At 33.5% G+C, this 25,364-nt stretch overlaps 1 protein-coding gene across 1 annotated transcript in view; it reads left to right on the forward strand.

The window, feature by feature from the left end:
* Positions 1 to 25,364, forward strand: part of LOC118197056 (aromatic-L-amino-acid decarboxylase-like) — a 189,121-nt gene that overhangs the window by 155,227 nt on the left and 8,530 nt on the right. The window contains exons 10-15 of the mRNA XM_085807204.1: positions 1,135 to 1,296; positions 9,141 to 9,208; positions 9,314 to 9,384; positions 9,712 to 9,731; positions 20,288 to 20,386; positions 24,887 to 24,988. Coding sequence (XP_085663330.1) covers positions 1,135 to 1,296; positions 9,141 to 9,208; positions 9,314 to 9,384; positions 9,712 to 9,731; positions 20,288 to 20,386; positions 24,887 to 24,988 — 522 coding nt within the window. The remainder of the gene's footprint in view (positions 1 to 1,134; positions 1,297 to 9,140; positions 9,209 to 9,313; positions 9,385 to 9,711; positions 9,732 to 20,287; positions 20,387 to 24,886; positions 24,989 to 25,364) is intronic.

Consider the following 25,364-nt stretch of genomic DNA (forward strand, 5'->3'; position numbering starts at 1 on the left):
CATTTATACATCATCGCTACGTTACTCATACATCTCAGCTAGACAGGTTAATAAGATGTTTTACCTTTTACATTCTCTTCAGTCACCAAAACTAAATATTATATTATTAGGACGGTACGACCACATTCGCAGAATTAATTTCGAACGCACTCTCCATCTCTACTTTATAGAAACGTGACTGAAGATTGAGTAAGAATGGTATAACATCAGTTATCCAACATAAAAAATTTTTATTCCTCCATTCTTAAGTTTCAATAACATATGCTTCGGCAATGCGGGACTGGACGTCGAAAGGGACAATTCTCAGACCCGCATATTTCCATGGTTGGGTTACAATTTTTACTTACTAAACAGACTTGAACGCCAAACAGTAATCGATTATCGCTCAGATTGGAATCACATGATCCTTCAGAAGCAGAGCTTTCATCTGATTGGTTGATCTGAAATTTTCGGGGAGGTTTCAAATAATCCCGCGTAGCAGGTACATCGTTTCCGTAACTAAGACTTCGCGTCCATTGGAGCTGTTTTTCTAGGAATCCTCCCGTTTAAACCAGTGTTACCAGAGTCTCGTTTCTCAGAAAAGTCCCGTCTAGCAGGGAGCGTCGCCAGTTGTGATAACCCCTTAAGAAGAATTTAGGGAACCTTAGTTAAGAAACATAATCCTACACCATATTACTGAAGAAATTCATCTTTCTAGCAGATTTTAGTATGCTTCGCCTAAAATATTCATGCCCAAAATAATCTTTAGCTGGAACTGAAAATTTTAGGTATATGCTAGTTATTTAGGAATTTACTACTTGAACATTCATCCTCTAAAAACTGTAAATGCGGCTATCTTAACTCTTTTCGGATGAAATTCTATTTAAATTTCAAAAACGTTACATTTTAGATGATTATATCCATTCTTCTTTCGTAATCTTATGATTTTTAAAGTTGGTTTTTAAAGTTTTAAAGTTATGAAATGTAAAATAAACAAATATGCAAATAAAATTACTTCCACCATATAAAATAGGAAGTTTTTTGATGCAAATTTAGAAAATAGTAAAAATTTAGAAATCCATGTAACAAGAGTTTCTCAAAATTAATTCAACGAGAAATGGGGTTTTTGACTTGAAATTTACTTATTTTTCATAGGTCGCAGCGACATTAGGGACTACCTCGTGTTGTTCTTTTGATCCGATCCACGAGATAGGACCCATATGTGAGAAATTTGGGGTTTGGCTTCATGTTGATGCGGCGTATGCGGGCAGTGCCTTAATTTGCCCCGAATTCAAACATCTCCTGAAAGGAATAGAAGTAAGTAAATTTTCATGCACAATATAATTTTACTTTAAGTAATTTAAGCAAATTTGGATGCTTGTAACTGTCAAAAAAGAAAGCGAAATGCATTTTGGATTTCCAAAACATTCAATAACATTCAGTAATCTCTATATAGACTCACTAGAATTTAAGGAAGTACGAGTAGGTTCGAACAGTATCAGATCAAAATTTCATTTTTTTAGTCGTTTACAAGTATTATTTGATTTAAAACATAGCAAAAGGAGAAAATTAATAAAAATTTTATTCAGATTTTTAATACAATATTTTAGAATAAAATTAATCACTAACTGATAATTAAATTATTCTGTTTAATACATTGTAAAATGGACTCGTGGGTTACACCCGAGATAAGTGTGAAGTATAGCGTCTAATTCGTATTTGCTTTAAACATAGCAAAAGGGTATTTTCTACAAGTGAAGATGGATGATAAATATTCGTGGTGATGGAATGGATTTCGTGATGGAATGGATTCGTTGATGATAAGTATTGCATATGACTATGGAAAAAGTTCTATCCATTCTTGTGCTTCATGGAACGCTGTGGTAAAGCTGACCAAGTTGACAGAAACAGATCCGCGGAGAACATTTTGATAGATATTCTGAGATAAATTGACTGGTTTTACTGCGGTACTGATAGCTCTTACCAGGAAGCTCTTGGGATCTTTAAAGCTGAAATTCGACGCTTTCACATACTACATAGTGGATGCTAACCGCTGTCGGATTACCCAGTCAGCTTCTACCGCCGCTTTTGTGTATTTATCTCATCTACTTCATCATTAACACATCCAATGATGTGGTAGTGATGTCCCTACACTACATTCATACACTACCATTGTATTCCTTTTATGTCAGCGTAGTGAAATGAAATATAAGTCTCCATTAAAATAAAAATTCAGTTAAACAACAAACTATATTAATGAATACATATACAGTGAAAATCTTTTAACACGAAATTGAGGGGACTGAAATATATTTTCATGTTAAAAGAATTTAGTGTTAAAGGATATTGAAAAAAAAAATAAAAGACATATATTCAACTAAATTAAGTTTATTAGGGTACGTTTGTTTACATAGATATGTATAGATGCATGTATTTAATAACAATCAATGAAACAAAAACATCCACAAGAACTTAATGAAAATTAATACAAAATTTTCAAGTTCTTTTAAAAACAAAACATTTATTGAGTTTTTGGAAAATAATCTGATATTTTTCTTTGCATTGTCTTTTTTAGTATAAAATAGTTCAATGTCGTTCAAAATAGTTCAATGAAATATTTGCTAAATACCATTATTTCTCACTTATGCCAACAAATGTCGACATTCACCATACACTGATAACGAATCTTGAATACAAGTATTTTTGTTGCTTTTTTAAATCATACTTTGTTATTAAAATGTATTATGATGCATGTTAAAATAGGAGAAAGTTTAAGTAACAGCTCATTTATCTAAACTGCTGAATTTAAAATACATTCTAAATACATTCTAAATGAGAAAAGAAAATTACACAAATAAGCGTACTTAATTCTATGACTGTATACAATCTTATTTATTGCAGCAATTTAATCTGTTACGACACTTTGAATTGCACTAGGGGGCGTGCATTGCTTTTACAACTGCATTTAGCCGTAGAACACTTCTATCTTCTCGGCTTCTCGTTTCGGCCTCCACCAGATCATACTTGTGCTTGTCGACATACATCGATGATGATCCGAATGTATAAAAATGTAATCAAATTTCGGTCTTACAAGGATGTATTTACTATGTGTTGACATTCAGCAGAGATGTCGACATTTTCGAATATTGATCTTCCACGGTAACATACTCATTAAAAAAAAGAAAAATTAAAAACAAAAATTCTGTTACTTTACTTCTACAGCAAATTTTAGTAATTAATGACATTGCGCAGCATGAACTGAATTTTAACTGTGTTTGAAATGAATGTATTAAATAAAAACCAATGTATTTTGTATTACACCAGATAATCTAAAGTATTTTTAGGCGGAATTTTCATCAAAGAAAAATGCTCACTCGGGAGTTTTCGATGTATATTGAGTTGTATATAATTTATAATAAAGCGTATGGCCAAACTTACAGTGCTCTTTGGTGGTGAAACATTAGCCCAAATTTTTGCTTTAGTTTATTAAAATTTCTGTCTCCTGGTAAAGGATGAAGCATTTTTGCGCTTTTTTAACTCTTATTTTTTTCCTTTATCAATTTATTATTTCCCTTTATCATTTTTATCCTCATCGTTTTACTCAGTATTCTCGGTAGAATTAATAAGGACGAATCTATTCTTTGGTGGAAGATTTCTTATGGGTAACTGGCTCGTATATAGGTTACACATGGGAAAAAACACGAAAATGCTCATACAGCAAGCGCATTCGCCTGGAATGAAACCCAAGTCGGAACTACTAGCGGCTTCACCTCTCAAACTCTGGTGGACTTTTTTATTTTGCATAAAGTTTAATTTGGTGGCATAGATAGTTGTGAAAAGATGGTGGTTTTGGATGAAAGACCAGATAAAAGTGCGATATTAGATAGAAATGTGTTGGCTCCAGCGAGATTTGACACCAGGCAAGGAAGAAATGCATTATAAGTATTTGGGCGGTTAACAGACTCATTTAGGGCGTCGACGATCAAGCAGAATGTTCTCTTTCATAGAACAGGGTCGGCTTCAAAATTTTTAGAAGAAATTCAGATGAATTTTGTGTTGCATGCTATGCCGGAGTCACAAAGCTTGTAATAGTTGCATCAGTTTTAGAAATGCAAACTCGTATAAATTTATTGGGAAGGCTATGTTAGACCATGGTGGTGCATCGAACTCTGTTGAAAGCATTACCATCAGTGGAAAACGGAGTATTAGAAACGGAGTTGTATAATCAGCTTTTAACGGAGGGTGAGGAACTAACGAAATTTATACTTAGAAAAATGGAGATTTGTAAGTTATTGTATAGGAATGAGCAAGAGATAATAATGCCGCGATTTTTAGCGAAAGTAGAGGGAATCTGTAGAATTAAGAAGCGTCCAAACATTAAATGACGTACCGCAACTGACTTACAGACAAGAATTGGTTTTCGCAGAAACAAAGGGTATAGAGCTGGTGAGCAAGGCCGGAAATTTCCACCAAGGCATTAAAAATGATGGATTTCGGAACGAGGGTGAAAAAAGGTGAGAATTTCGGGGAAAAAAGATTTTACCGATAGAAATGCCAGAGTAAAGACATAAAGACTTAATTGTCAGCTGTCACGTATACGGGCCAGCAAGAAACGCACTTATTTCCTGGCCGACACGCTGCGCTGCCAGGGCCTTTCCTCGCTCACCCCCCGGCTGTCACACATTTGTGCTAGTGTCCTGCAACGTTTTAGAGACCACTAGATATTGTCTTGTGTCCATTACTTTTGAACTGAATATAGTTTTAAGATCCTGACCTTCAATTTGATTACATTCTGTAGAACGCTGGTGTCAGCTCTCGCGATTGGGGGTGGCCTAATATAAACAGGCAGAGCTCATCTCTTTAACTCGTCAAGTGATATAAACGTTCGCGTTTCCATATTCCTTTGAATCCTTTTTTATTCATTTTTTGCTACTATGTAGGGTCTTATAGAGTTCTCAGTTGAGGCACTATTACGCTTTTATTTTGGAAAGCCTTCAGTTTATTACGACGAGCAAGCGTTATTTATCAGCCAAATAGTAAATGAGCCAATTAGTGATATGAATGAGAGAGTTGATTTATTTTGTAAAGAGTTAGAGAGCGATATTTCTAGTGATTCTCATATGGACATTTTGTTAGATACTGAAATCACTGAGTGCCTGCCTTCCAGTTCACAGGAAAGATTTTGTTACTTCTCCATGTAAACAGTCTTTATTATATTTTTTTGTTAATTCAAAAGTTTATTAATGTATTTAATCAATTAAAACCTCGGATTAATTTGAATAGCACTTCCGAAAATTATTTCTCAAAGTAAGCACGATTTTTATATATTTTCATGTGAAGGAAAAAGATTATTAAGCGCTGATTTTAACTTATATGATAGCTTAAGTAATAATTTAAAGTAGAACCAAAAATTAGGATGTTAGGACGTGAACCTTTTTTTGTGATTTTTTTTTCTAAAGTTTCTCGGATTATGCTTGTGTTAGAAAATGTTTATCAAAATTTTTTCAGACATTTCCAGACCCCATTTGGAACAAAAAGAAAACCAAACGTAATGTTTATATAGTATGAAGAGACAGAAAAGGGACTTCCAGAGTCTAAAACATGCAGAGATCATAACCCCGGATTTGAAAATGACCGACCCATATGTGAGCTTTCAAATTTACTCACTTTTCAATATGAGCAGTTCTGATGCGAGAGGGGACCTCGATAGCGTGTTTTAATAGAACTATCAGTCTGGCAGAATAAAATTATTCCGTGACAGAACAGAAGCACATTCATGAGTGTGTGCAGTGAAGAAATTTAGAGTTTATTTCTCGGAGAAAGAAGTTTAAATACTCACCGATCATGCGGTGTTAAGAAAGTTGGAAAATACACAACATTTAATACCGAGTTATGATTAAATAGACTTCGAATTTGGAAGAGTTCAGTCTGAAATTAATTGCAAGGGAAAATAAAATATCAGATGCTTTATCAAGATTTAAGTTCACGAAAACGGCGATAAAATAAAATGACACATGTTAACTTCTGTGGTTCAAGATTCTAGGGAAACGCGGATTAAGGACTTTCAAAGGGATCGAGAATTTGGACAAATTTATGCATATTTAAAAGATCCCTAATAGTTTCAATCGATGAATGTAATAGAAATTAGAGGTAGGGTCGAACGTGCGAAATAATCGGTGATATTTTATTTTATATAAAAACAATGAATGAAAATTTTGAATTAAGACCACTTACCCCAGCCGTTTTTGTGCTATAAGTTTTGCGCGAATTACATGACGATCCTATTTCAGCATCTATGACGGTGCGGTCAACAATACAGAGAATGAAGGAAGCTGTGTTCTTCCTCAGGTTGCAACAAATTATACGCCAATCTGTCCAGAGCTGTATCATATGCCAGATGTGTATACACGTAAATTTCCGTCCGGAGAGCTTCTTAAATTGTATAATTTTCGAAAAGAAATTTTAGGAGTAAATTTGTTAAGTCCTTTTGCTAGAAGTAAAGTAAATAAAACACGTTATTTATTAGTGATTGCTGATCGTTTTGAAGCCGTGCGCACTAATACCATTAGACCGTGCTTTAAATAGTGTTGTAGCAAACGAACTTTTAAAAATTGCTTTTGAATATACAGAGCTCAACTAAAAATAATTTCAGATAATAGACTGCAATTTGTAAATAACAATTTGGAGAAGCTGTGCATAGACCTGGACATAAAACGCATAAAAAAGACCCCAAACAGACTTTCGTTAAATATTGCTGAGCACGTAAACAGAAACATAGTACAGATAATCCATTGTTATGTGAGAAAATATCACAGCACTTGAATACATTAAAAATGATTGATTTATACATTAAAAAATTAGCTTACTCACTGCAATCCGCAAAACATGGAACAACGGAAAAATCACTGGCAGAATTATTTCTTGATAAAAAGATAATGACTTTATACGTGATTTTCTGAGGGAGAGAGAAAGCCGGAGTTTGAACAAAAAGGCATTATAATGTTAATCGATAAGGACAAGGGTAATGTAAAATAAGTCTAATCGCCAGGGACAGGCAAAAGTTGTATTTTAATAATAGTAGATATAATGATTGGAGACAAAGTTTTCAAAATCAATCATACGCTCTTATACGAAGAAAAAAAATAAAAAAGTAAATTTAGTCCCAAATTTCAAGGACTGTATTTAGTGGTAAAATATCAAAGGTAATGTAGTATTTTTCAAACGAATTTGGGACAGACAGCGTCTACGAACGTCGATCAAATTAAAACATTTTATTTTAGAAAAGACACTCTGTTCAGAGAAATGAGAATTCAAGTAGAGGTACCTTGGCAAAGGCAGACATAGACGACAGGCAAAGCTGAAAATAAAAACTTAAGTTAATTTAACTAATACTGAATTTAAGGAAAGGGGATCACCCTGAGAGTAGAAAAGTTGAAGAGAAAGATCTTTCATTTCTGTGTTTTGTTGACACGAAGTTCGCTCATTCCAGAAGCATTTCGGCGCAAGGAATTTTACGGAAATTTACAAATAAAGTGTGACAGTTTAGCGTGCTTTATGCTGCCCTCATGATTGAAGTAAACAGACTGCAGGCGACGCTAATGCTAGTTTTGCTGGGAATACTATAGTAGATAGGTTAGATCTTATTTGGTAAATTTGTGTTCAAAATTCTGTCACGGGCTAAGTAATGTTTCAGATTAGATGTAATTTGTTGCATTTATATCCTTTCAGAAAGGAAACTTTGAGTTTTAAACCAGGCCCAGGTTGTCTGGTAAATTTGTGTTCGTATATTTTAATTTGAACGCTCCCGAGTGGTGAGGTAACAAAAAACTAGCAGTTTTTTTAATCAAAGTTGAGTACTGTTTGTTTGACGATTAGCTATTCTGATATTAATAATTCACTTTATAGAACAATCGTAACACATTATTTTTATGGTAATTATCACCGCTAAATTAGTTGGAACACACAAGTGTTATAACTTAGAACAGCAGGTGATTCATTAAAATAACTAAGATGCTTATTCTCAACTAATTTGAAATAAGACAAAAAAGCAATATCATTATTTTTTGTAAATAAACAGAAACCAATGAAATAAAAAATAAATATACGTTACTTTAGTAGTTTAGTAATTAAGACATAATGAAATGTTATGACCTATCTTGATAGCTTTACAATGTATTAGCGTGAATTCATAACTTCAATTTACAAATAAAAGTATAATGATTTCCTAGAGAGGCCCATTCTTTAAAGACAATGTAACGCGTGAAGAGCTTTATCTCTACATATAATAAAAGGAAGAGTCTGTCTGTGTGTGTGTCTTACGTTCGTGCTGCTCGTAAGCTAATAGACCCAGGGATACGAAATTTGGTTCATAGGGTGCATCTAGACAGCAGCCATTGCACCTCGAAGCGACTTTTTCAAAATTTGAATGAGAGTTTTTTTTTTTTTTAATTTTACGTTTTTTGTTGAAATCGCATCAAATCGATAATTTTCTCTCATTATATCAGCAGCTATTGCACGCAGCCATTGTTTCTAATATATCACTGTTGCCATTGTTGCAGATATTAGCACTGTTGCCACTCGTAAAAATGAGGGCGATAATTCTGTGCAGTTTTTTAATTTAACGTTTCTCTTGGATACTGGACGTTTGTCGAGAGAAGGCAACTGGAAGTTGGTTAATTTATTTATTTGGATAATTTATATTTGTATTAAGAAACATTGCTTATTTCATTGTGATTTTTTATATGTAATAAATTTTTATTGAAATTATTTTTGGTAAAGCTGTTCTGAAGAGTAAAATTCTGTGCAGTTTTTAAATTTAATATTTAGTGTTCCCTTTAAGCATTTTTCCGGTACATTTAAAAGCCAGACGATGGCTGACCGAGTAGCGGCTAGTATTAATTTATGTATTTATGTATATTTTTAGTTTTCTAAATAACAAATATGGAGCATAAAAATTCTATTTTCTTTTTTCCTAAGCTAGAAGTTCATATCATTTCTAAACACAAATATAAATTAATTGGAACATGAATTAGATCTTACGTCTGTAAGAGCTTGATTAACCTAAAAGATATTATATAATTTTTTGTTTTTAATAATTTTCATACACAATACTTCAATGCTTTAGTTACTTTTTCTTTACATTTAAATTATTATGATTTCAGTATGCCATGTCATTTAATATGAATCCGAACAAATGGATGTTAGTGAATTTTGATTGCTCTACAATGTGGTAAGTAAAAGTTTGAGCAGTTTGTATTTGAGTTTAGATATATTTACAGTATACTGAAAAACGCAAGTGAAGTGAATAAATAATAAAATCTATGCTTGGTTTTAGGGTAAAGGATCGTTTCAAACTTACTCAAGCTTTAGTTGTTGATCCTCTATATCTGCAGCATAGTTTTTCAGGTAACTGATCATAACAAATTTCATAGATGTTTTCAACAATAAAAATACTGACTTTATCTTAATTTATGAGCTCTGAGTAACTGTTTTCAAATTATTACAAAAGTAAAATATGATGACAGTTTTACGTTGGCAGTAAATCTTATTAAGCATAATATCTTAGTGATAAACATATCACTATACTGAAAAAGTGAATAAATTTTTAATTATGATAATTTTTAATAAATAATAAACTTATTAAATAATTAATGGTGATACGAAGATACAATTTAAATTTTAAGTTTAACGTTTTCTACTCTTATGAATTTATGTCCTTATTTTTTCTTTCAGATAAATCCATCGACTACAGAGTGAGTATATTTTCATTTGATACTGCCTAGCAGTATTGCTGACATCTTCTTATATCATTTAAAGCATTTCAGGATTCTAAACTGTGAAATTAGTTTCAGAAATAATTATGGAAACACACATAACTAGGCACTTTTAATTTGGCCTAGATTTACGATAAAATTTAGTATTTGAAATCTGTAATGCCATATTTAGTATGAGACAAGAAGCAATTAAAAACAAATTGCGTTGAATGATTCTTGCAAATGACATGAATAAATGTATACGTAATTGAGTTTTAAACATCAAATAACACTAAAAAATGACAATTGTTATCAAGCATATCTATATTTATTAAAGTATATTATTCTAAAGTGCCATTTAGAAAACCAAGTGCTAGCCCAACAACTGAGAGAAATTATAGCTAGCAGATGGCTTGTAAGGAATAGTGCTATCCATAAAGAATATAAAATTAAAATGTTAACAAAATACATGCAGACATTGTAAAGAAATTTTTAGTAATATTGGACATGTAAATAATGAAAATATACTACTACTGGATTATAAATTTCACGTTAGAGCAAATAAAAAAAAGGCCTCCCGGAACAGTGCTCCTTTACTTAAATTAGTTTACTTTTGTTTTTCGTCTCTTAAAGTCTGTACACAAATATTTTTTTGGATGTGAAACGCTTCTAGAAAATCTAATTCACAAATGGAAGGTGTATTTTGAATAATTTTGACTGTAGAAAAAAGAAAAGTGTGATTTTCTGATCAACAGTGCTCGGCAACAGAAAATTTGTGTTTCCTTTTACCTGACATATGCCTCATATTCTTTAATACGAAAATTTAAAGTTCTCTTAGTTTGACCAATGTAAATCAAGCCACAATGGCAAGGAATCCTGTAAATACACCAGGAATTCCTATAGGGAATGGAGTTCTTAAGTATGGAATAGAGAATTTTATTGAGAGTAGAAAAACGACCCGAAAGTTAAATTTACAGTGAAGAACATAAGGCATATGTCAGGAAAAAGGAAACACGGGAATTCTCTGTTGCCTAGCACTGTTCATCAGAAAATCACACTTTCCATCTTTCTGCAGACTAAATTATTCAAAAAATATCTTCCATTTATGAATTAGATTTTCTAGGGGCGTCTCACATCAAAAAATCTTTCTGGGCTATGACCCTAAATTCCAATCCATTCTTTAGTCTACTTTGTGCTCACTGTTTTTCAAATCTTCCCTTATTTGGCTTAATTGTTATAACCATTTTATGAATTTAATTTTATACTAAATTTCACACAATTCTTTCTCCCTCCTGCAAATCCAGAGATATTTTTAGTTAACTCCTTACTTTCAGCCTATCAGGAACGCCCCTGACGTCACTACTATGCCTACCCAGCTTTTTACGCCTGGTTTCCGTGGCGGTTATGCGGCGTGTATTCAACATTTCACTAAATCATCGAAGTGTCTGACTTGACTGGGATTCTTCTCTGTATCTGGAGAGCATTTCGTTCTCTTGAGTTATCTTCGAAAAGCTAGCCATAATTTTTTTATCAACTTATTCAACCTATTCCAAACAGGATCGGACTACGTTCTGTAATATGTGACGTGCTCACATATTACTTATTTAGAAACACACATTTATTTAGAAAATAAAATGTTAAATAATTTTTCATTCACCATATGTTTTCTATGTGTTAAAGAAAATACCTCATTACGTTAGCTTCATTTCGCTTCAACGATGGAAGAAACCTGTAGTTAAGAGGTTTTTTTTTTCAAGAAACCTGTAGTTAACAGGTTTTTTTTTTCAAGAAACCTGTAGTTAACAGGTTTTTTTTTTCAAGAAACCTGTAGTTAACAGGTTTTTTTTTTTCAAAAAACCTGTAGTTAACAGGTTTTTTTTTCCAAGAAACCTGTAGTTAGTGGAATAATGCCACTTTTTCTTAGAAAACTGCAGACTTTCAGACCTCTGTCTCACTATTTATAACTAGGGTCGCAATTTTATTGCAAAACGAATTTCGTGATAATCATTTTAAGAGATTTTCTAAGATTTCGTGAATATTAAATTTTTCAGCGAAATCTGAATACATTCAAAAAATTTATAATTATAAATATTATATTTTTACATGTCTATTGCAACTTCTAGATTATTTTTCTGATTTAAATAAATTTAATATTTCATCCATTCGAATTTATTCGAAAAAAGCTTCAAATTTAATCTATTCCAAAAATGCAAAACAAACTTTCGAATACCCCCCCCCCTTTGCCAGTACCTGGGCGACTAAAAGAGATTGTTTTCCAAAGCTACATAAGGTCTCCATCCGTTACCTGTCAGTATTGGTGAACCTCAGCGAAGCAGATGGATCGTTCCTTAAGCTGAAAAGCGACAAGGAAGATGTATTAACACTGAAACATATTTTTTGAATGAAAGTATGTAAATTTACTTATCTAGAAATGCATAATAGTAAAACTACTGGGTGCTAATATTCTACAGATAACAGTTAAAACTAGTAAACAATAACGAGATTTGGCATTAAAGCGCTATCTGATAACTTTCAAAATTCAGTTTCGAAAATTTGGAAAAGTAAAAAGCTCATCTGTTCTTACAACGAAATAATGAAGAGGTAAGGAGCAAAATATATGTACTTTGGCTCTCAATACGTAAGAACTTAAAATGCAACGTTAAACAGAACTATAGAATTGATGAGAACTTGATCTTTGGAAAATTAGGTCAGATAATACACTGCCTGCCAAGAGTTAAGCAGTAAATGCAAATCAGCAATTTTTAAAAGAGTAGTTGAATTTGAGAGGCTGATAATAGCTGCGGATGCATACGACAATATTCAAATATTGTATGTTGCATCCAATCACGACTGATTATCCGATTCATATACTAATTAGGCAGTCGTTGAAGACGCCATCATTCTGAAGGGTTTGAGAATGTTCATTAAAATAATGATACGAGGGGTTTATAACTTTAATAGGATAGGTTTTGATGGCATTCGTCTCTCTATGGCTGAAAGAAGACGTATCGCAGATGGTAAGCCGTAGCGTAATGTCAGATGCATTGAAGCAGGATAGTCAATATAAGATGCCACTCTTTTGTTTGGCTTTGATCATTTGGTAATTTCTCGAATTTGACTACAACTCTCAATATGCTGCTTTGAAGTTTCATTATAATTATTCTTCTATTATATCCATACTAACAAAGCAGTTAAACATTATAACAAGAAACAACACTAACTCATAGATAAATGTTTGTATTAACCTGTGAGCATCAACATTAACTCACAGGTTAATGATGGCAACATTAACTCACTGGCTCACTCTGTCAAATGTAAACATAAAACATGAATTCGAATTTTTAAATTTTGTAACAGAGAAGGCAGATGAGATTGATAAATCGGACGAGTTAGAAGCATGTATAGTGTCATGATGACTGTTAGAAACTTTAATAGGCGTTAAGCAATTAAAGCAAAAAAGTTCAGCAATACAGTTCTTGGACAGACTAGTATGTAAATGCCCACAATATACGCAAACCGGTTTCTAAGTACAAGTTCTTGAAATATGTTCAAAGACCTGGCAGTTGTAACCAGGAATAATGGTTATAAATTTTCGAAAATAGCAGAACTGAAAACCTAGGTAGATATGGCCCTTGTTGTCGATCCTCATCCACACAACGTCGTTAACAAGCGTCTGGAGAATGAGGGCATTTCACGTATGGAGTGGCCCTCGTATTCCCTTGACATTAAACGCACTAAAGGTCATAGAGATGCCCTAAGGAGTGCTGTTTTCTGCACGTTTACCTCCCCCAGTCAGTTTTAGATGGTTGGAAATTGCTCTAACGGAGGAATGTTAGTTTTTAACATCTGCTACGGTTGATCACTTCCTCAAAAGCACTTACAAACGTTATACAGTTTGTGTGAGGGGCCGAGGTGGTCACGTAAGCTTATTAATGTAAGCTTGTTAATGTTTTAGCTTTGAACATCAATTTGTTAATGACCGAAATGTGACGCTATTATATAATTTTTAAAAATTAAATATTATTTACTTCTCCGTATACACTGCTTGTTTTCTTTTATGCATAAACATACTTACAACTTCATGTGCAATTTGATGTTAGTCAAAATTTTACTGTTCTAGTTTCTTGATTTTATCGTCGCAGGCTTTCGGAAGCCTATATGGAAACCATTTTATTGTGGAAAGATGTCTAATGCTGTAGTTATTTTAGTGCGATTCATACAGTATACACTCACTACGTCATGTCTGTCAAATTCATTATTTCAAGGGAGCCAAATAATCATCGATGTACAATAGTGCAGGCCGCAAGAAACAGCTTTCCGTTTCGAACAAATCCGTTTTCGTACTTAGTGATAAAATGAGTGGAAAAGTAAGTAAACACATAAATTCTTATCCAATACTGTAGTGTAGGAACATAAAGGTATCCAGAAATAGCACCTGTACCTGTTCTTTCCCGACACCGTGTATCCTCTTCTTGCAACCAATTTTAAGATGTGTGAAAACATGCTTCTAGCACAGAACAAAGGTCAGATGATTTTCTGTTAACCTGGACCTCGCTCATTTCTTTTCCGAAGTGAGAAGAGCTATTCCCATTGGTAAGTACTCCCTAAAACGGAAATTAAGTACGATGCAAATTTACAGTATTCTGGAAGTCGTCCAGGCAAGTACACAAGTATTTACAAAATTCGGGAATAGATTAATGCATTAAATCTTTGCTTTAGAGTCTGGTCGAATTGAATTTATGTTAAATTCATATTTAAATGGGCTTGCACTTTCTCAATGTCGGTTAGAATGTAATTTTTAAAGAAAGAATTGCAACTGTCTTTGATGGCACACCAGGATATATATATATGTGCCTCGACATATGAGGAATTTTGTTCTGATGTATTATAATTTCATCACTTTTATGATTTTCTCCGGGTGAACGTAAGGCCGCATGCGGTCCACGACCGCGAGTTCTGCATATTTGCTCTACGGTATAGCAAACATGACTGAAGACTAAGTGTATATTACATATGAGATGCATAAAAAGCTTATCAAAGTTGTAATCAATATTTTACGCCAGTATCAATTAGAAAAGAAACAAGTTTAAAAAACGAAAGGCTACGGGCGGCTGAACGGTACATCCGCTGACCACAAGTAGTTCGATGTGGGTTCAAATAACAGCGAACGCAGGGGCTACAGGAGAGTTATAGAGCTTTTTCTCGTGGGTAACATCAATATCAACCATGTGCGTTAAAAAGTCTTCCGTGTTTTTAATTCTGCCATAATCAGGCTTTTGGAACTATGTTTTTCGATAGTAAAATTTCTGTAAATTTTTCAACTCCCTAAATTTCTTTTGGAAATAAGAAGGCGTAATTTGTTTTCTTGTCATACCCGCTAGACGCTTTCTTCTTTATCCTAATAATACTGTGATATAGACCAGTGTGCAAAACTTAAGCAATAAAGTTATTTTTATACAAACAACCGTGAATTTGTCGAAAAGTTCTTTAGCGTTCAGCACAATGAAAAGAAAAGTGTAGAAAAGTGATGCATATGCAAATATCAGCAGCATGACATCAAAGGGTACGTTCGGGTATTCAAACACGAGAAGATAGTGCAGGCAGTGCAAGGCAACTTAAAAAGAAGAAAGAAAGGAGCATTTTCAGTCTATCGTATGCAAGTGAAAGTGATTGTACTTGCAGTATGACTACAAGAAAACATCAAGACATCTTTGCACGTGAGAAAATGATTGCTAAGTTTGAGAAGGTGCGTAGTTTGACGTCTGTCGCCCAAGAGTTTGAAGCGAATAGAAGTGTTGTTTCACGGGCTTAGAAAGTCTTGCAAATGACAGGTAAAGTGTAAGAAAGGCTGGTGATGGTCGGTCAAGAAAAACAACTGGCAACACTGTTCAGCAATTGCTAACGCAATCGGAAGATATATGTCCCGCTTTACTGCTCCCCGACAACATCATAAAAGTGGCCTATTTGTTTGCCATTCGTTAATGCTACGTACTACTGATAGCAGACCATCGGCGGCCCCGTTTACAATGTGTAGGCTGGATACCTCAACAATGGAGTTTCAGTCTGACAAACTATTCTCAGTAGCAGCTGATATGAAGATAGGTAGGAACATGTTTTCATCCCACTAACATAAGGAAACGAGACCGTATGGGTGGAAGTATTATGAACTGACGAACGGAGCTCAACATTTTCGACAGATGTTCAATAATCATTAATCGCTACTGTCATTAAGTTATCCTTCCCCACCTGTGTCATTTCCATGGTGCCATTGGTCCCGACGTCGATTTTATAGATGACAATCTATGGCTACACAGGACTCACGCTGTTGGAAGAAACCTTGATATACACAGAGTGGATTGGCCAGCGTGGCTCTCCTTAAATCCCTCTGAATATGTGTAGGAAAATTTAGGGAGACACCTGGTGACACAATCGTATCCTCCGGAGAACACCAAGCAACTGAAACATATGCTGTTTGAAGAATGGGAACTCTTACCCCAAGAAATGCTAGATGATCTGATGCTGAGTGTCGATAGACGGTGCAACGCAAACATTGCAGGTAGTAGGTCATATCCCTTATTAAGGCTTTCTGGTTTGTGTTTATTCCTCTTGGATAGACAGTTTATTGCACCAACGCCATTCTTTTTCTACTCGTTCCGCACTGTATGCGTCCTATTAATTTTTTTGTTACTATAATTTCGTCATCTATATTGCGTCTCTGTGGTATCAATTTCCAGTCTCCCAGTTGAAGTTTTGTAATTGCAGACCAAATCAGAAAAGTTGCTTATGTTTTGCACACTAGTATATGATTTATACTTTTCCTCCAAATTTATGAATTCATTTCGGATGCGTTATCTAATTCATTTTCAAAGTCAATGAGGCGTGTATTTTTCTTACTACTTTGTCAACTGCAATTTCACTTGGATTCTTTTAAATTTCAGAAATAAGAAATTTTCTTTAAATGCCTTCTTGCGCAATATCTGTTGATTTCAAATGCTTGAGTGCATATGATTTTGAAACATTACCCAAATCACATTGTATGTATTCAAATCACATACAGAATGTGTATAGAGAACACAAATCACATTGTATTCTGTATAAAAATGTGATTTAAAATTCAAAGTCTAATTCAGTGTCTTCTTAATTTTTAGACATTGACTAACAACTTGATTCCAAGTTAACGTTACTCGCAGCCCTAAAAAAAGAAGAATATTTATAAAATATTGAAAACAGTTTCATTTTAATAAGAATTCAATGTATATAATATATTAGAAATAAACCCTAAAGAATTTTCCTGTAATTAAGTTCAAAGAACAGATTTTAATGTTTGCAAGATGAAGCCTCTAGCGAGTATTTAACCTGAGATTTAGAGTGGCTAAGAATGCAGGGTGGTTTATCTATGTGCCCTGCTTGATGTCCAAGAAGACCTGGATGCTTGTAAGTGTACAGTGTCTGTGCGGCATGGAGAGGGGCATTGTATGTACTAGAAAATGAGAAGTATTCTCTGAGAATTTTAGTGTAAAAGAAGTAAAAGACCCTTGGATCCGCTACAGGGCTGTTCTCCATCAAAATCTCTTGCTATCACTTTTTATTTTTCTCATAGATTTGATTCGATTGTCCCTTGTGGTGCACCCTGGGGAACGTAGGTGGTGATGAGACGAATAAATGGCGAATCGGGAATGACCATTTCGAAGAATGTGTTAAGTTGCAAATTGTCAGGCCATTTGAAATAATAGCAACATATTGTCTTGACCCAAGAGAGGAAAATTCTTAAAACTGCTCAAACCCCAACAGAAATTTTACCCTTAATAACTAAAAGCGTTTTTGCTTCATGTACAGGAATTTTGCTGTTAATATTAATTCAATTGTTTTCTTTTTGAAGGTCTAGAATCCACTGTGTTCGTTTCCTAAATCCGTTTAAAATTCACCCAAGGGCAGACTGCAGTTTCATTCAGAAACTTCTAAAGCGTTTCCGATAAAACGTTGAAATTATTTGGAAAAAAAGCAGTGCTCAGCTCAGAATATGCAGAAATACTTTTTATAATGTAGAAGTAATTAATGTTAAAAATTTTTATTACTGAATAAATGTGAAAAGGAAATTGAAAATTTGATTTATCTGACTATAGTATTCGGCGATGCAACGTTGTTTCGCAGATTTGATGAAATTTTAAAATTTCGTCCGAAAGTTTATTATTGGCTAGGAAGTTCGTCTGGAATTTTTCCATTGATGTTCACAAATCCCATGTTTAAAAAATTTGGAGACAGTGGTTTTCTATGGAATATTAACAGCTAATTCCTATATTATTATATGTTAGCTGCTGGTAGATTAAAATATATTTTTTGAAAGAAACTGAGAGTTTAGTGTTGGAAGACCTTCCATGTAACGAAGAAAATATGAGAGTGGACAACATAAGATATCAAAACACGATTCACTTAATTGGAGATTTTTATCTTATATACTAGATTTGATTACCTTGCCAGAACTTCACTGATTTATAAGGGTATATAAAATTTAGTATGGATACACTGCTGACCTTTATACATGAAAGAAGAGCATAACAAAACTGAAATTTTCATGAAATAAAGAACTTGTTAGGATTTGTAAATGATCATTATTTCGCCACTTGAATATATTATAGGTAAGAGTAATAACACCTCGAAACAATATAAAAAAGTCAGACTGAGAAGCCAATTTTTGAATCGTAAATCTCGTTTACTCATTATTTTTTGTATTGTAGGTCCTAGTAGAATTTAACGTGGGAAATACTCCTACCAACGCGCCTCAGGATTCATTCACAGGCGAATCGTAGCCTGAATGTGCAAAGCTGTAGACTGTCAGCCAAGTAACTATAGCTTCGTTATAGTTTTTTTGGTGATGCAGCATAGAAATCAGCGCCAGCATTAGTACGTTCAGCACCGCAGATAGACGCATCAATGGACGCATTGCTCGGATTCGAGGCCTGGAGAAGGCGTGGATGTAATTTGTTTGTTCCTTCATAATAGGTAACGGTGGCCCCCTATTAGGTGCTTTCGTAGGAAAGAAACACTCGCTTCCGACCTTAGTAGTTGCCAACGCCTATGAACAGCTAGAGCCTGCCATTGGAAAAAAACTGGTATGACATCATCTTTTCTGAAGAATTCCTCCTTTGACTTATAGCATTATGATGGCTGTGTACATATGTGAATACACTGAGGAGAACGAAAGTTGGAAGCTTCATTTTTTTCCTCGGCATATCCACCCACCACCTGGTTTTCTGCATGGGATGCCAGTACGTACACAGCACTTTCACCTCTAAGCCGTATTCATTACTTAGAGCAAGCGTTGTTATATTACTGAACTTTTAATCCTATGTAATATCAGTGGTCATTAATGTCTGAGTTTGTGTCAGTGCCTTTGTTGCTTCACCTTTTAATAGAACTTTGCAAAATCATGTGTTGCCGAAATGCGCAGGATTTTGGCCTTGCCTTGGCCGGTGTATTCTCTAGATTGGGGTCTCTCAACCAGAGAAAAATTCCGAAGCTTCAAGAGGGGAATGCGGTCAACCTGACTTTGTCTGTCTCCTGCTGTGCCGTTAAAATTATGATCTAAATCTGGATAGATGTATATGAATTTTTCGAATTTGGGAAAGGAAGGGGGAATGATGTACAAGCAATAGTGAAAGGGGTGTATGGAGCAAGAAAGGTTTAGAACCACTGCTTTAAATCTTTCTCTAGTCAAAATCTTCTGATTAGTAGTTGCAGGGAAAAGGCATGGAAAAAGCTGCCAACTAAAGAGAGAGAAAACATCTGGGGTCGAATTGAAGCCACGTGGACTTAAAAAAACAGGACGTTTCACCTGTTCAACTCCATACCAAGTCATAGAATAGTTACTATTGAGTTGCCAGAGGCGTATGCTCGGAGTACTTATTTCAACTTATTATGCACTTCAAAATTACCTGTATTTCATCCTTCCATCAAAATATATTTAATATATTTGCAAAATAAATAAGAACCGCTTTTGTTCATGATGTAGTAATTTTAATGGTCGGCAGTGTATAAGTCAATGCTTATTTTGTTAAGTATAAATTACCTGTGCTAGTGATTCATATCTGGTAAACGTGCCCCTTTCAGATGTTCGTGCAAAATTCCATTGTTTACCGCATGATTACCTAGCGATAAAATTAAGGTCCTTTTTATAACTTCCTAAATGATTGAATTATTCAGAATTCTTTCCTCGTGGTAACACATTAAACGTTTCGAAAGTACAATATGCGCTATATTTTCAATAATGTTTGTGCAACGCTTTCTTTAGACCAAACCATGTATTACACTTTTGACCATACCATATAGTAATATATTCAAAATTTGAAAGGTGTAATCTGAGCATTATTTTCAAGAATGGTTCTGAAATGCTTGTATTTTCTTCTTTTCACTAAAATATGTGCTATAGAATTAATTCGTTACAGCACATATTTTACCATATTTCTAATAGACGTTTTCAAAAATAACGCCTGCATTATATTACAAAAACACTTTCAATGTTAATACTTACGTATTTAATATGTATTACTAATTTTCAGCACTGGGGAATCCCTTTAAGCAGAAGATTTCGCTCGTTGAAACTCTGGTTTGTTATCAGGAAATACGGAGTCGAGGGGCTACAAAAGTATATTCGTGAAGTAAGAAAATCTTCTGTATTTTTTCTTATCATTATCCTTTGTTTGATTTAGATCAAAATAATGTCGGAAATGAAAGCTGGTTATATTTAAATGGTCAGAAACAAATGTTTATTCATTAAATGCCCTTCAAACATCTAACAATAATTTTATTGTTCAAATGAACAAAATGTTCCCGTATTTCTGAAAAAGAATTTAGTTTTCCCTGTAAACGTTTTCAAACAGAATGAGAAAAGAAGTAGGTAACAATTTTATAAATAGGATAGTTATGGGTGACACTTTTTAAAAATATTAATTATAATTTAAGAGGCTATTTATACTAACTTCTTAAACATTTCTCTTTTAATTGGTAATAAATTGATAATAGCAGGTATATGAGTGAGGACTTCGAAAAATGTAAATTTCAACAAAGGGGAGAAACTCTAACCAGCAAGGCACCTCTATAACACATCATTCCTTTTATTCGTGTTTTAATGAAATGACAGGACATTTAAAAATCTGTCTACTGACTGTAGGATTTCATATATTTGGAGTGAAGACATACCATAATTTAGATTCCATACACGCATATACAAATGTAACTTTAAAACTCAGAAGTATTTATTCTGTGATTAAATGTGAACTAACGTCATTTCAAAGAAGAAACTGTATTTAATTCGGTTTTTAATAACTAATCTCATATTTTTAAATAACCATAATTAAGAGGAAATTTATTCGTTTTAAGTTAAAAAATAATGTATTATTCAAAGTTACTCCCAGGAGCAAGGCACGCTGCAGAATACTTCATATCCTTCTTCAAAAATGTTTCAGATTAAAGTAAGAAAATTTTAATGCACTACATTGCCTGATTAGGGCGTTTACAAAAAGTTACAGTTTAGAATGTAATATGATTATGGTCAGTGAATATAAATCACTTGTGCTAAAAGAATAATTAATTATATGCGTTTTACTTCAAAATATATCTTTTGAAATTGCGAATTTGAATCAATGAAATGGTAGAAATATCATCACCCAAAGAAAAATAAATTCCCGTATTTAGAATGAAACTTAAACAATATGTAGTAAATATTTCATAGCTATTCATCTATGTTTATAACGCAGTATATAAATTTTAATTATTTCTAGAGTGAAAATTTTATACCCTGTTAGAAGAAACTGTTTAAATTTGTCGCTAAGTAACCAGTATTTTGAGGATGAAAAAAGTAAATTCTTCCGATAAAGCAAAATTATTTTGAGGTTTCGAAGTCAGTACTCAAATTGATTTCTCTGGCTAGCACATTACTTTCATAGCTGAAAATAAAAGTTAATAAATTGTAAGATTGCTCCCTTGACTTACAGCTAAAGTTGAGGAATCTTAAGAACTCGTAAACGAATACTCGTTTTAGTTCAATAGACAGAGAACAGATACTCTAGAAGAGTTAAATACCCTTTATTATTCCAAATAAAGTTTAACTGTCGACTTCTTCTTGGAGTTTACAATAAAGCCTCCACTTGGACTTGAACTCAGGAGCTAAGGAATAAAGCTTAACTAAGCTAAAAGATAGAGCCGAAGCTATCAAAATTCTAACAGAGTTGGCCCTTTAACGCTAACTAACGGCGAAGCTATCAAGGGCCTAAAGTGCGGCCGAGCGTAATAATAGCTTCAAAGAGAGTATAGCCAAAAGGCTAACGAGCGTTACATAGAATCTCTGGCTCTCTAACGAAGTCAGTAGAACTTCATAGTTAAATATCCTTTCTCTTCCTAATTTGCATTTGACCGCGATTCTGAAAACACGCACTGGCCGGAAGTTGTAAGCTGAAATTCAGAAAAGGGAGGAAAGTAACTAAAAATTAACTGTTAGAGAAATTAAGGTAAGCATTACAATATAAAACACAGTTTATTGTAGTTTAGTATTTAAAGTTGTAATAGAAACTTAATATACTAGAATGTCATTATAATTATCTAAAGCAGGTGTGTCTAAATCAGACCCGTATTATACGACCGAAAAAGAAAGGGTAAAATGCATACAAAATCGAGTTTGAAGATGAAAACTGGTTGAATGGTCTTAAATTTATACGATTTTTTATTTAAATGAAATGAACACGCCTTTTTAAGGAGACTAATAGATGTTACAAATTAATGACAGCGTTCCTCATAATAAGAGTGACAAATTAATACGCCCAGAAATTTTGCTTGAAAAAACGTTACATAAACTTCGAAATGTATGCCGCTTTTCTTTTCTTAAAACTCTATCTTCTCATGAAAGTATATGACAGACATTAATTACCATTGCATCTGGAAATAGGTTTCAGCATTTAAGAAAACATCAAACACATTTTAGAACATCTACTATTACATTCTCAGCAGCCATCAAATTTACTTCCAAGCTTGCAGATTTCATGTCCATAAGACGTCAAATAGAAACGCAACATAAAGTAATGGACTTCTTTTTAATTGTAGCCGCTTGGAGAAACATTTACAGCAGTTTACAAACATTCCCTGTTAATGATGTCTTATTTTGAGATCATTTATATTTGGAAACATTTCTTTTTGCTGTAAGGAGCCTACAAAAAACAAAATAAAAAAAAAGTCTACTACGAACATCTTGAATATATTCTTCGTAATCTTTACCACGTATCTATCAGCTCTGCTACATATGCAGTTTTATATAAGAAGTCAGCTTAATTTTAGCCTTAAAACTGTTATGTTTAACATGTTTCATCTAACATGAAACTTTGGGATAAGCTAGTGTTGACATTAAAGATGTTATGTTTATATTTGTATCCTAAAAAATAAATTTCCGATTGAAAAGCAAATGTAATTTTATCAATATACATATATATAGTAAACAGAAATACCTATCTTCATAAAAAGATTCTTTCCTAATAGTGTTTTTCAGGAAAATTGTAATTGTTAATTCAAATTTATCTTCCAAACTGGTCTAGCCATGGCTACTATACACTGCATATGATTGTTTATATTAATTCGAAATATTTGGGAAATAGTTTGAATTATCATTTTTAAAAATATAACTACGTTTTTATTTTTATAGTTTGGATGCATAATTCAGAGGTTACCCAAAGCAGGATTTCGTAAAGCGAAGTGTCTCATGCACAGGCTGATTCAAAACAAATAAAGCAAATTTTGGAAGTGATAGAACTCACCAAAATAAAACCTTTTTTCATAGAATCCTTAGTCGCTCGTTAAGCTGTTCAGCTGTAGAGTCATTAAGTCGTATCGATGCAGAACACTGAACTGAAAAAATGTGCAATGCCCTCTCTGGGATTGGAACTTTGGACTTCCTGATTGCGCGATGGACATGTTATCCAGTTATACTCCGAAGTCAAGCGGAAAAGAGGGAGAAAATACCACATAAGGCTGTGGACGACACTTTTTGTATCACAAACACCGTCTGTTGCGATCCAAAGATATGAAAGCACAAAATAAAAACAAAGCTTTGTCAGATAGGACAAAAGGAAACTTATTATCGACAAATGCTTGACTTGAGTAGCTTAACTGCTGTCATTAAATGAAATGCATAAATAAATAAAATTGGCAGTCATTGATAAATAAATAATGATATTATTTAATATTACAAAATCTTCTCAAAACTAGTGACCACCACATTTGAAACATGTTTCGCATACTTTCTATCCTGATACAACCTTAGGCAGATAGCCCTAGTGTGCTTTGCCATAATTAAATACACCACACCACTAACTATCCTGACACAAAGACGCTCGTATGTTATGGGAAATCCCAGACATTTATTGGACATCTGAAGAGGCTAGTTGCTTTTCGGAATCAATGGGAGTCACTTGTATGACTCATTTCGTATGTCTCCACAAAAAATATCCAAAGGAGACAAATATGGTGAGTGTGGAGGACAAACAATGTCGCAACATATAAGAATCCATTGGCCTTGAAATGTGATTTTCAAGTAAACACGCACCTGAGTGCTCAAATGAATGACATGACGCTTCCTTATATAGGAATTTACGGCAAATGACTGTTAGTACAATCTGCATCAACTCAGGCAAGGTTTGTTAAAGGAAACTAATGTATGTTCTACTTCACAGATGTTCCAGTAAAACGTAAGCACAGAGTCTGTGATAAATTACAAAATGTCCTTCAGCGCGCCTAAGCACTTAACGTGCGACCATGCATTTTATGCTGAAAACTGTTTGTTTCGTTGTAACTTTCGTCTCTGCGGCGTTTAACACACTTTTGCTGGGTGATGCGGTTATATCTTTGTTCAGCCACGCAATGCATGACGTGGAAAATATTAAAACACCTTTTATCGGCGGCAAATTTGAAAGTTTTAAAATGTTTTTATGATGTTTGTAAATAGTGAGATTTTTTATGTTGGTAGATGAGATTAATATATTTTACAGTACAATTAAATGCTTCTGTAAACTTCTAAAACAGCTTTGAAATTAAATTACTTCAGACTAAAACGAATTTTTTGTTTCATAAATGTATTAGATGAGGATGCAAATAAGAATTTATATTTGTATTTTCAGCACGTGCGATTGGCAAAGAAATTCGAAAGTCTTGTACTAAAGGATGACAGATTTATCGTAGCTAATCAAGTTCACTTTGGTTTAGTTTGCTTTCGGTTAAAGGTAAGTTAAAGATAAAGGTTCTCACTATCTTCCTAAATGAATAATTTTTAACAAACTCGCGAACTCTTTGAACGATAATGAATTAAAAATTCATTTTGGATTTTATTAAAAGTACAAAATGTGACGCGCACAGTTTTCTTCCAGTTTCCTTTATCAGTCTCGGAAATGCTGGCCTTGAGCTTTAATGGGTAGTTTGGTTTTGCATTTCATTTTACCTCAAAGAATATAATTTTGATTTTATATATAGACATGTCAGTATGTTTATGAAATAAAACATATAATTAAATAAAGTATTTATCTATATAATTTTCAAATTAAGTACGTAATCCCACAAAGCTTAGATATCTATAGCAAATTCAGGTTGCATCCTTGAATA

This window comes from Stegodyphus dumicola, chromosome X1 (assembly GCF_044657685.1).
Source record: "Stegodyphus dumicola isolate Sdum_Otavi_A_Nest chromosome X1, ASM4465768v1".
NCBI lineage: Eukaryota > Metazoa > Arthropoda > Arachnida > Araneae > Eresidae > Stegodyphus > Stegodyphus dumicola.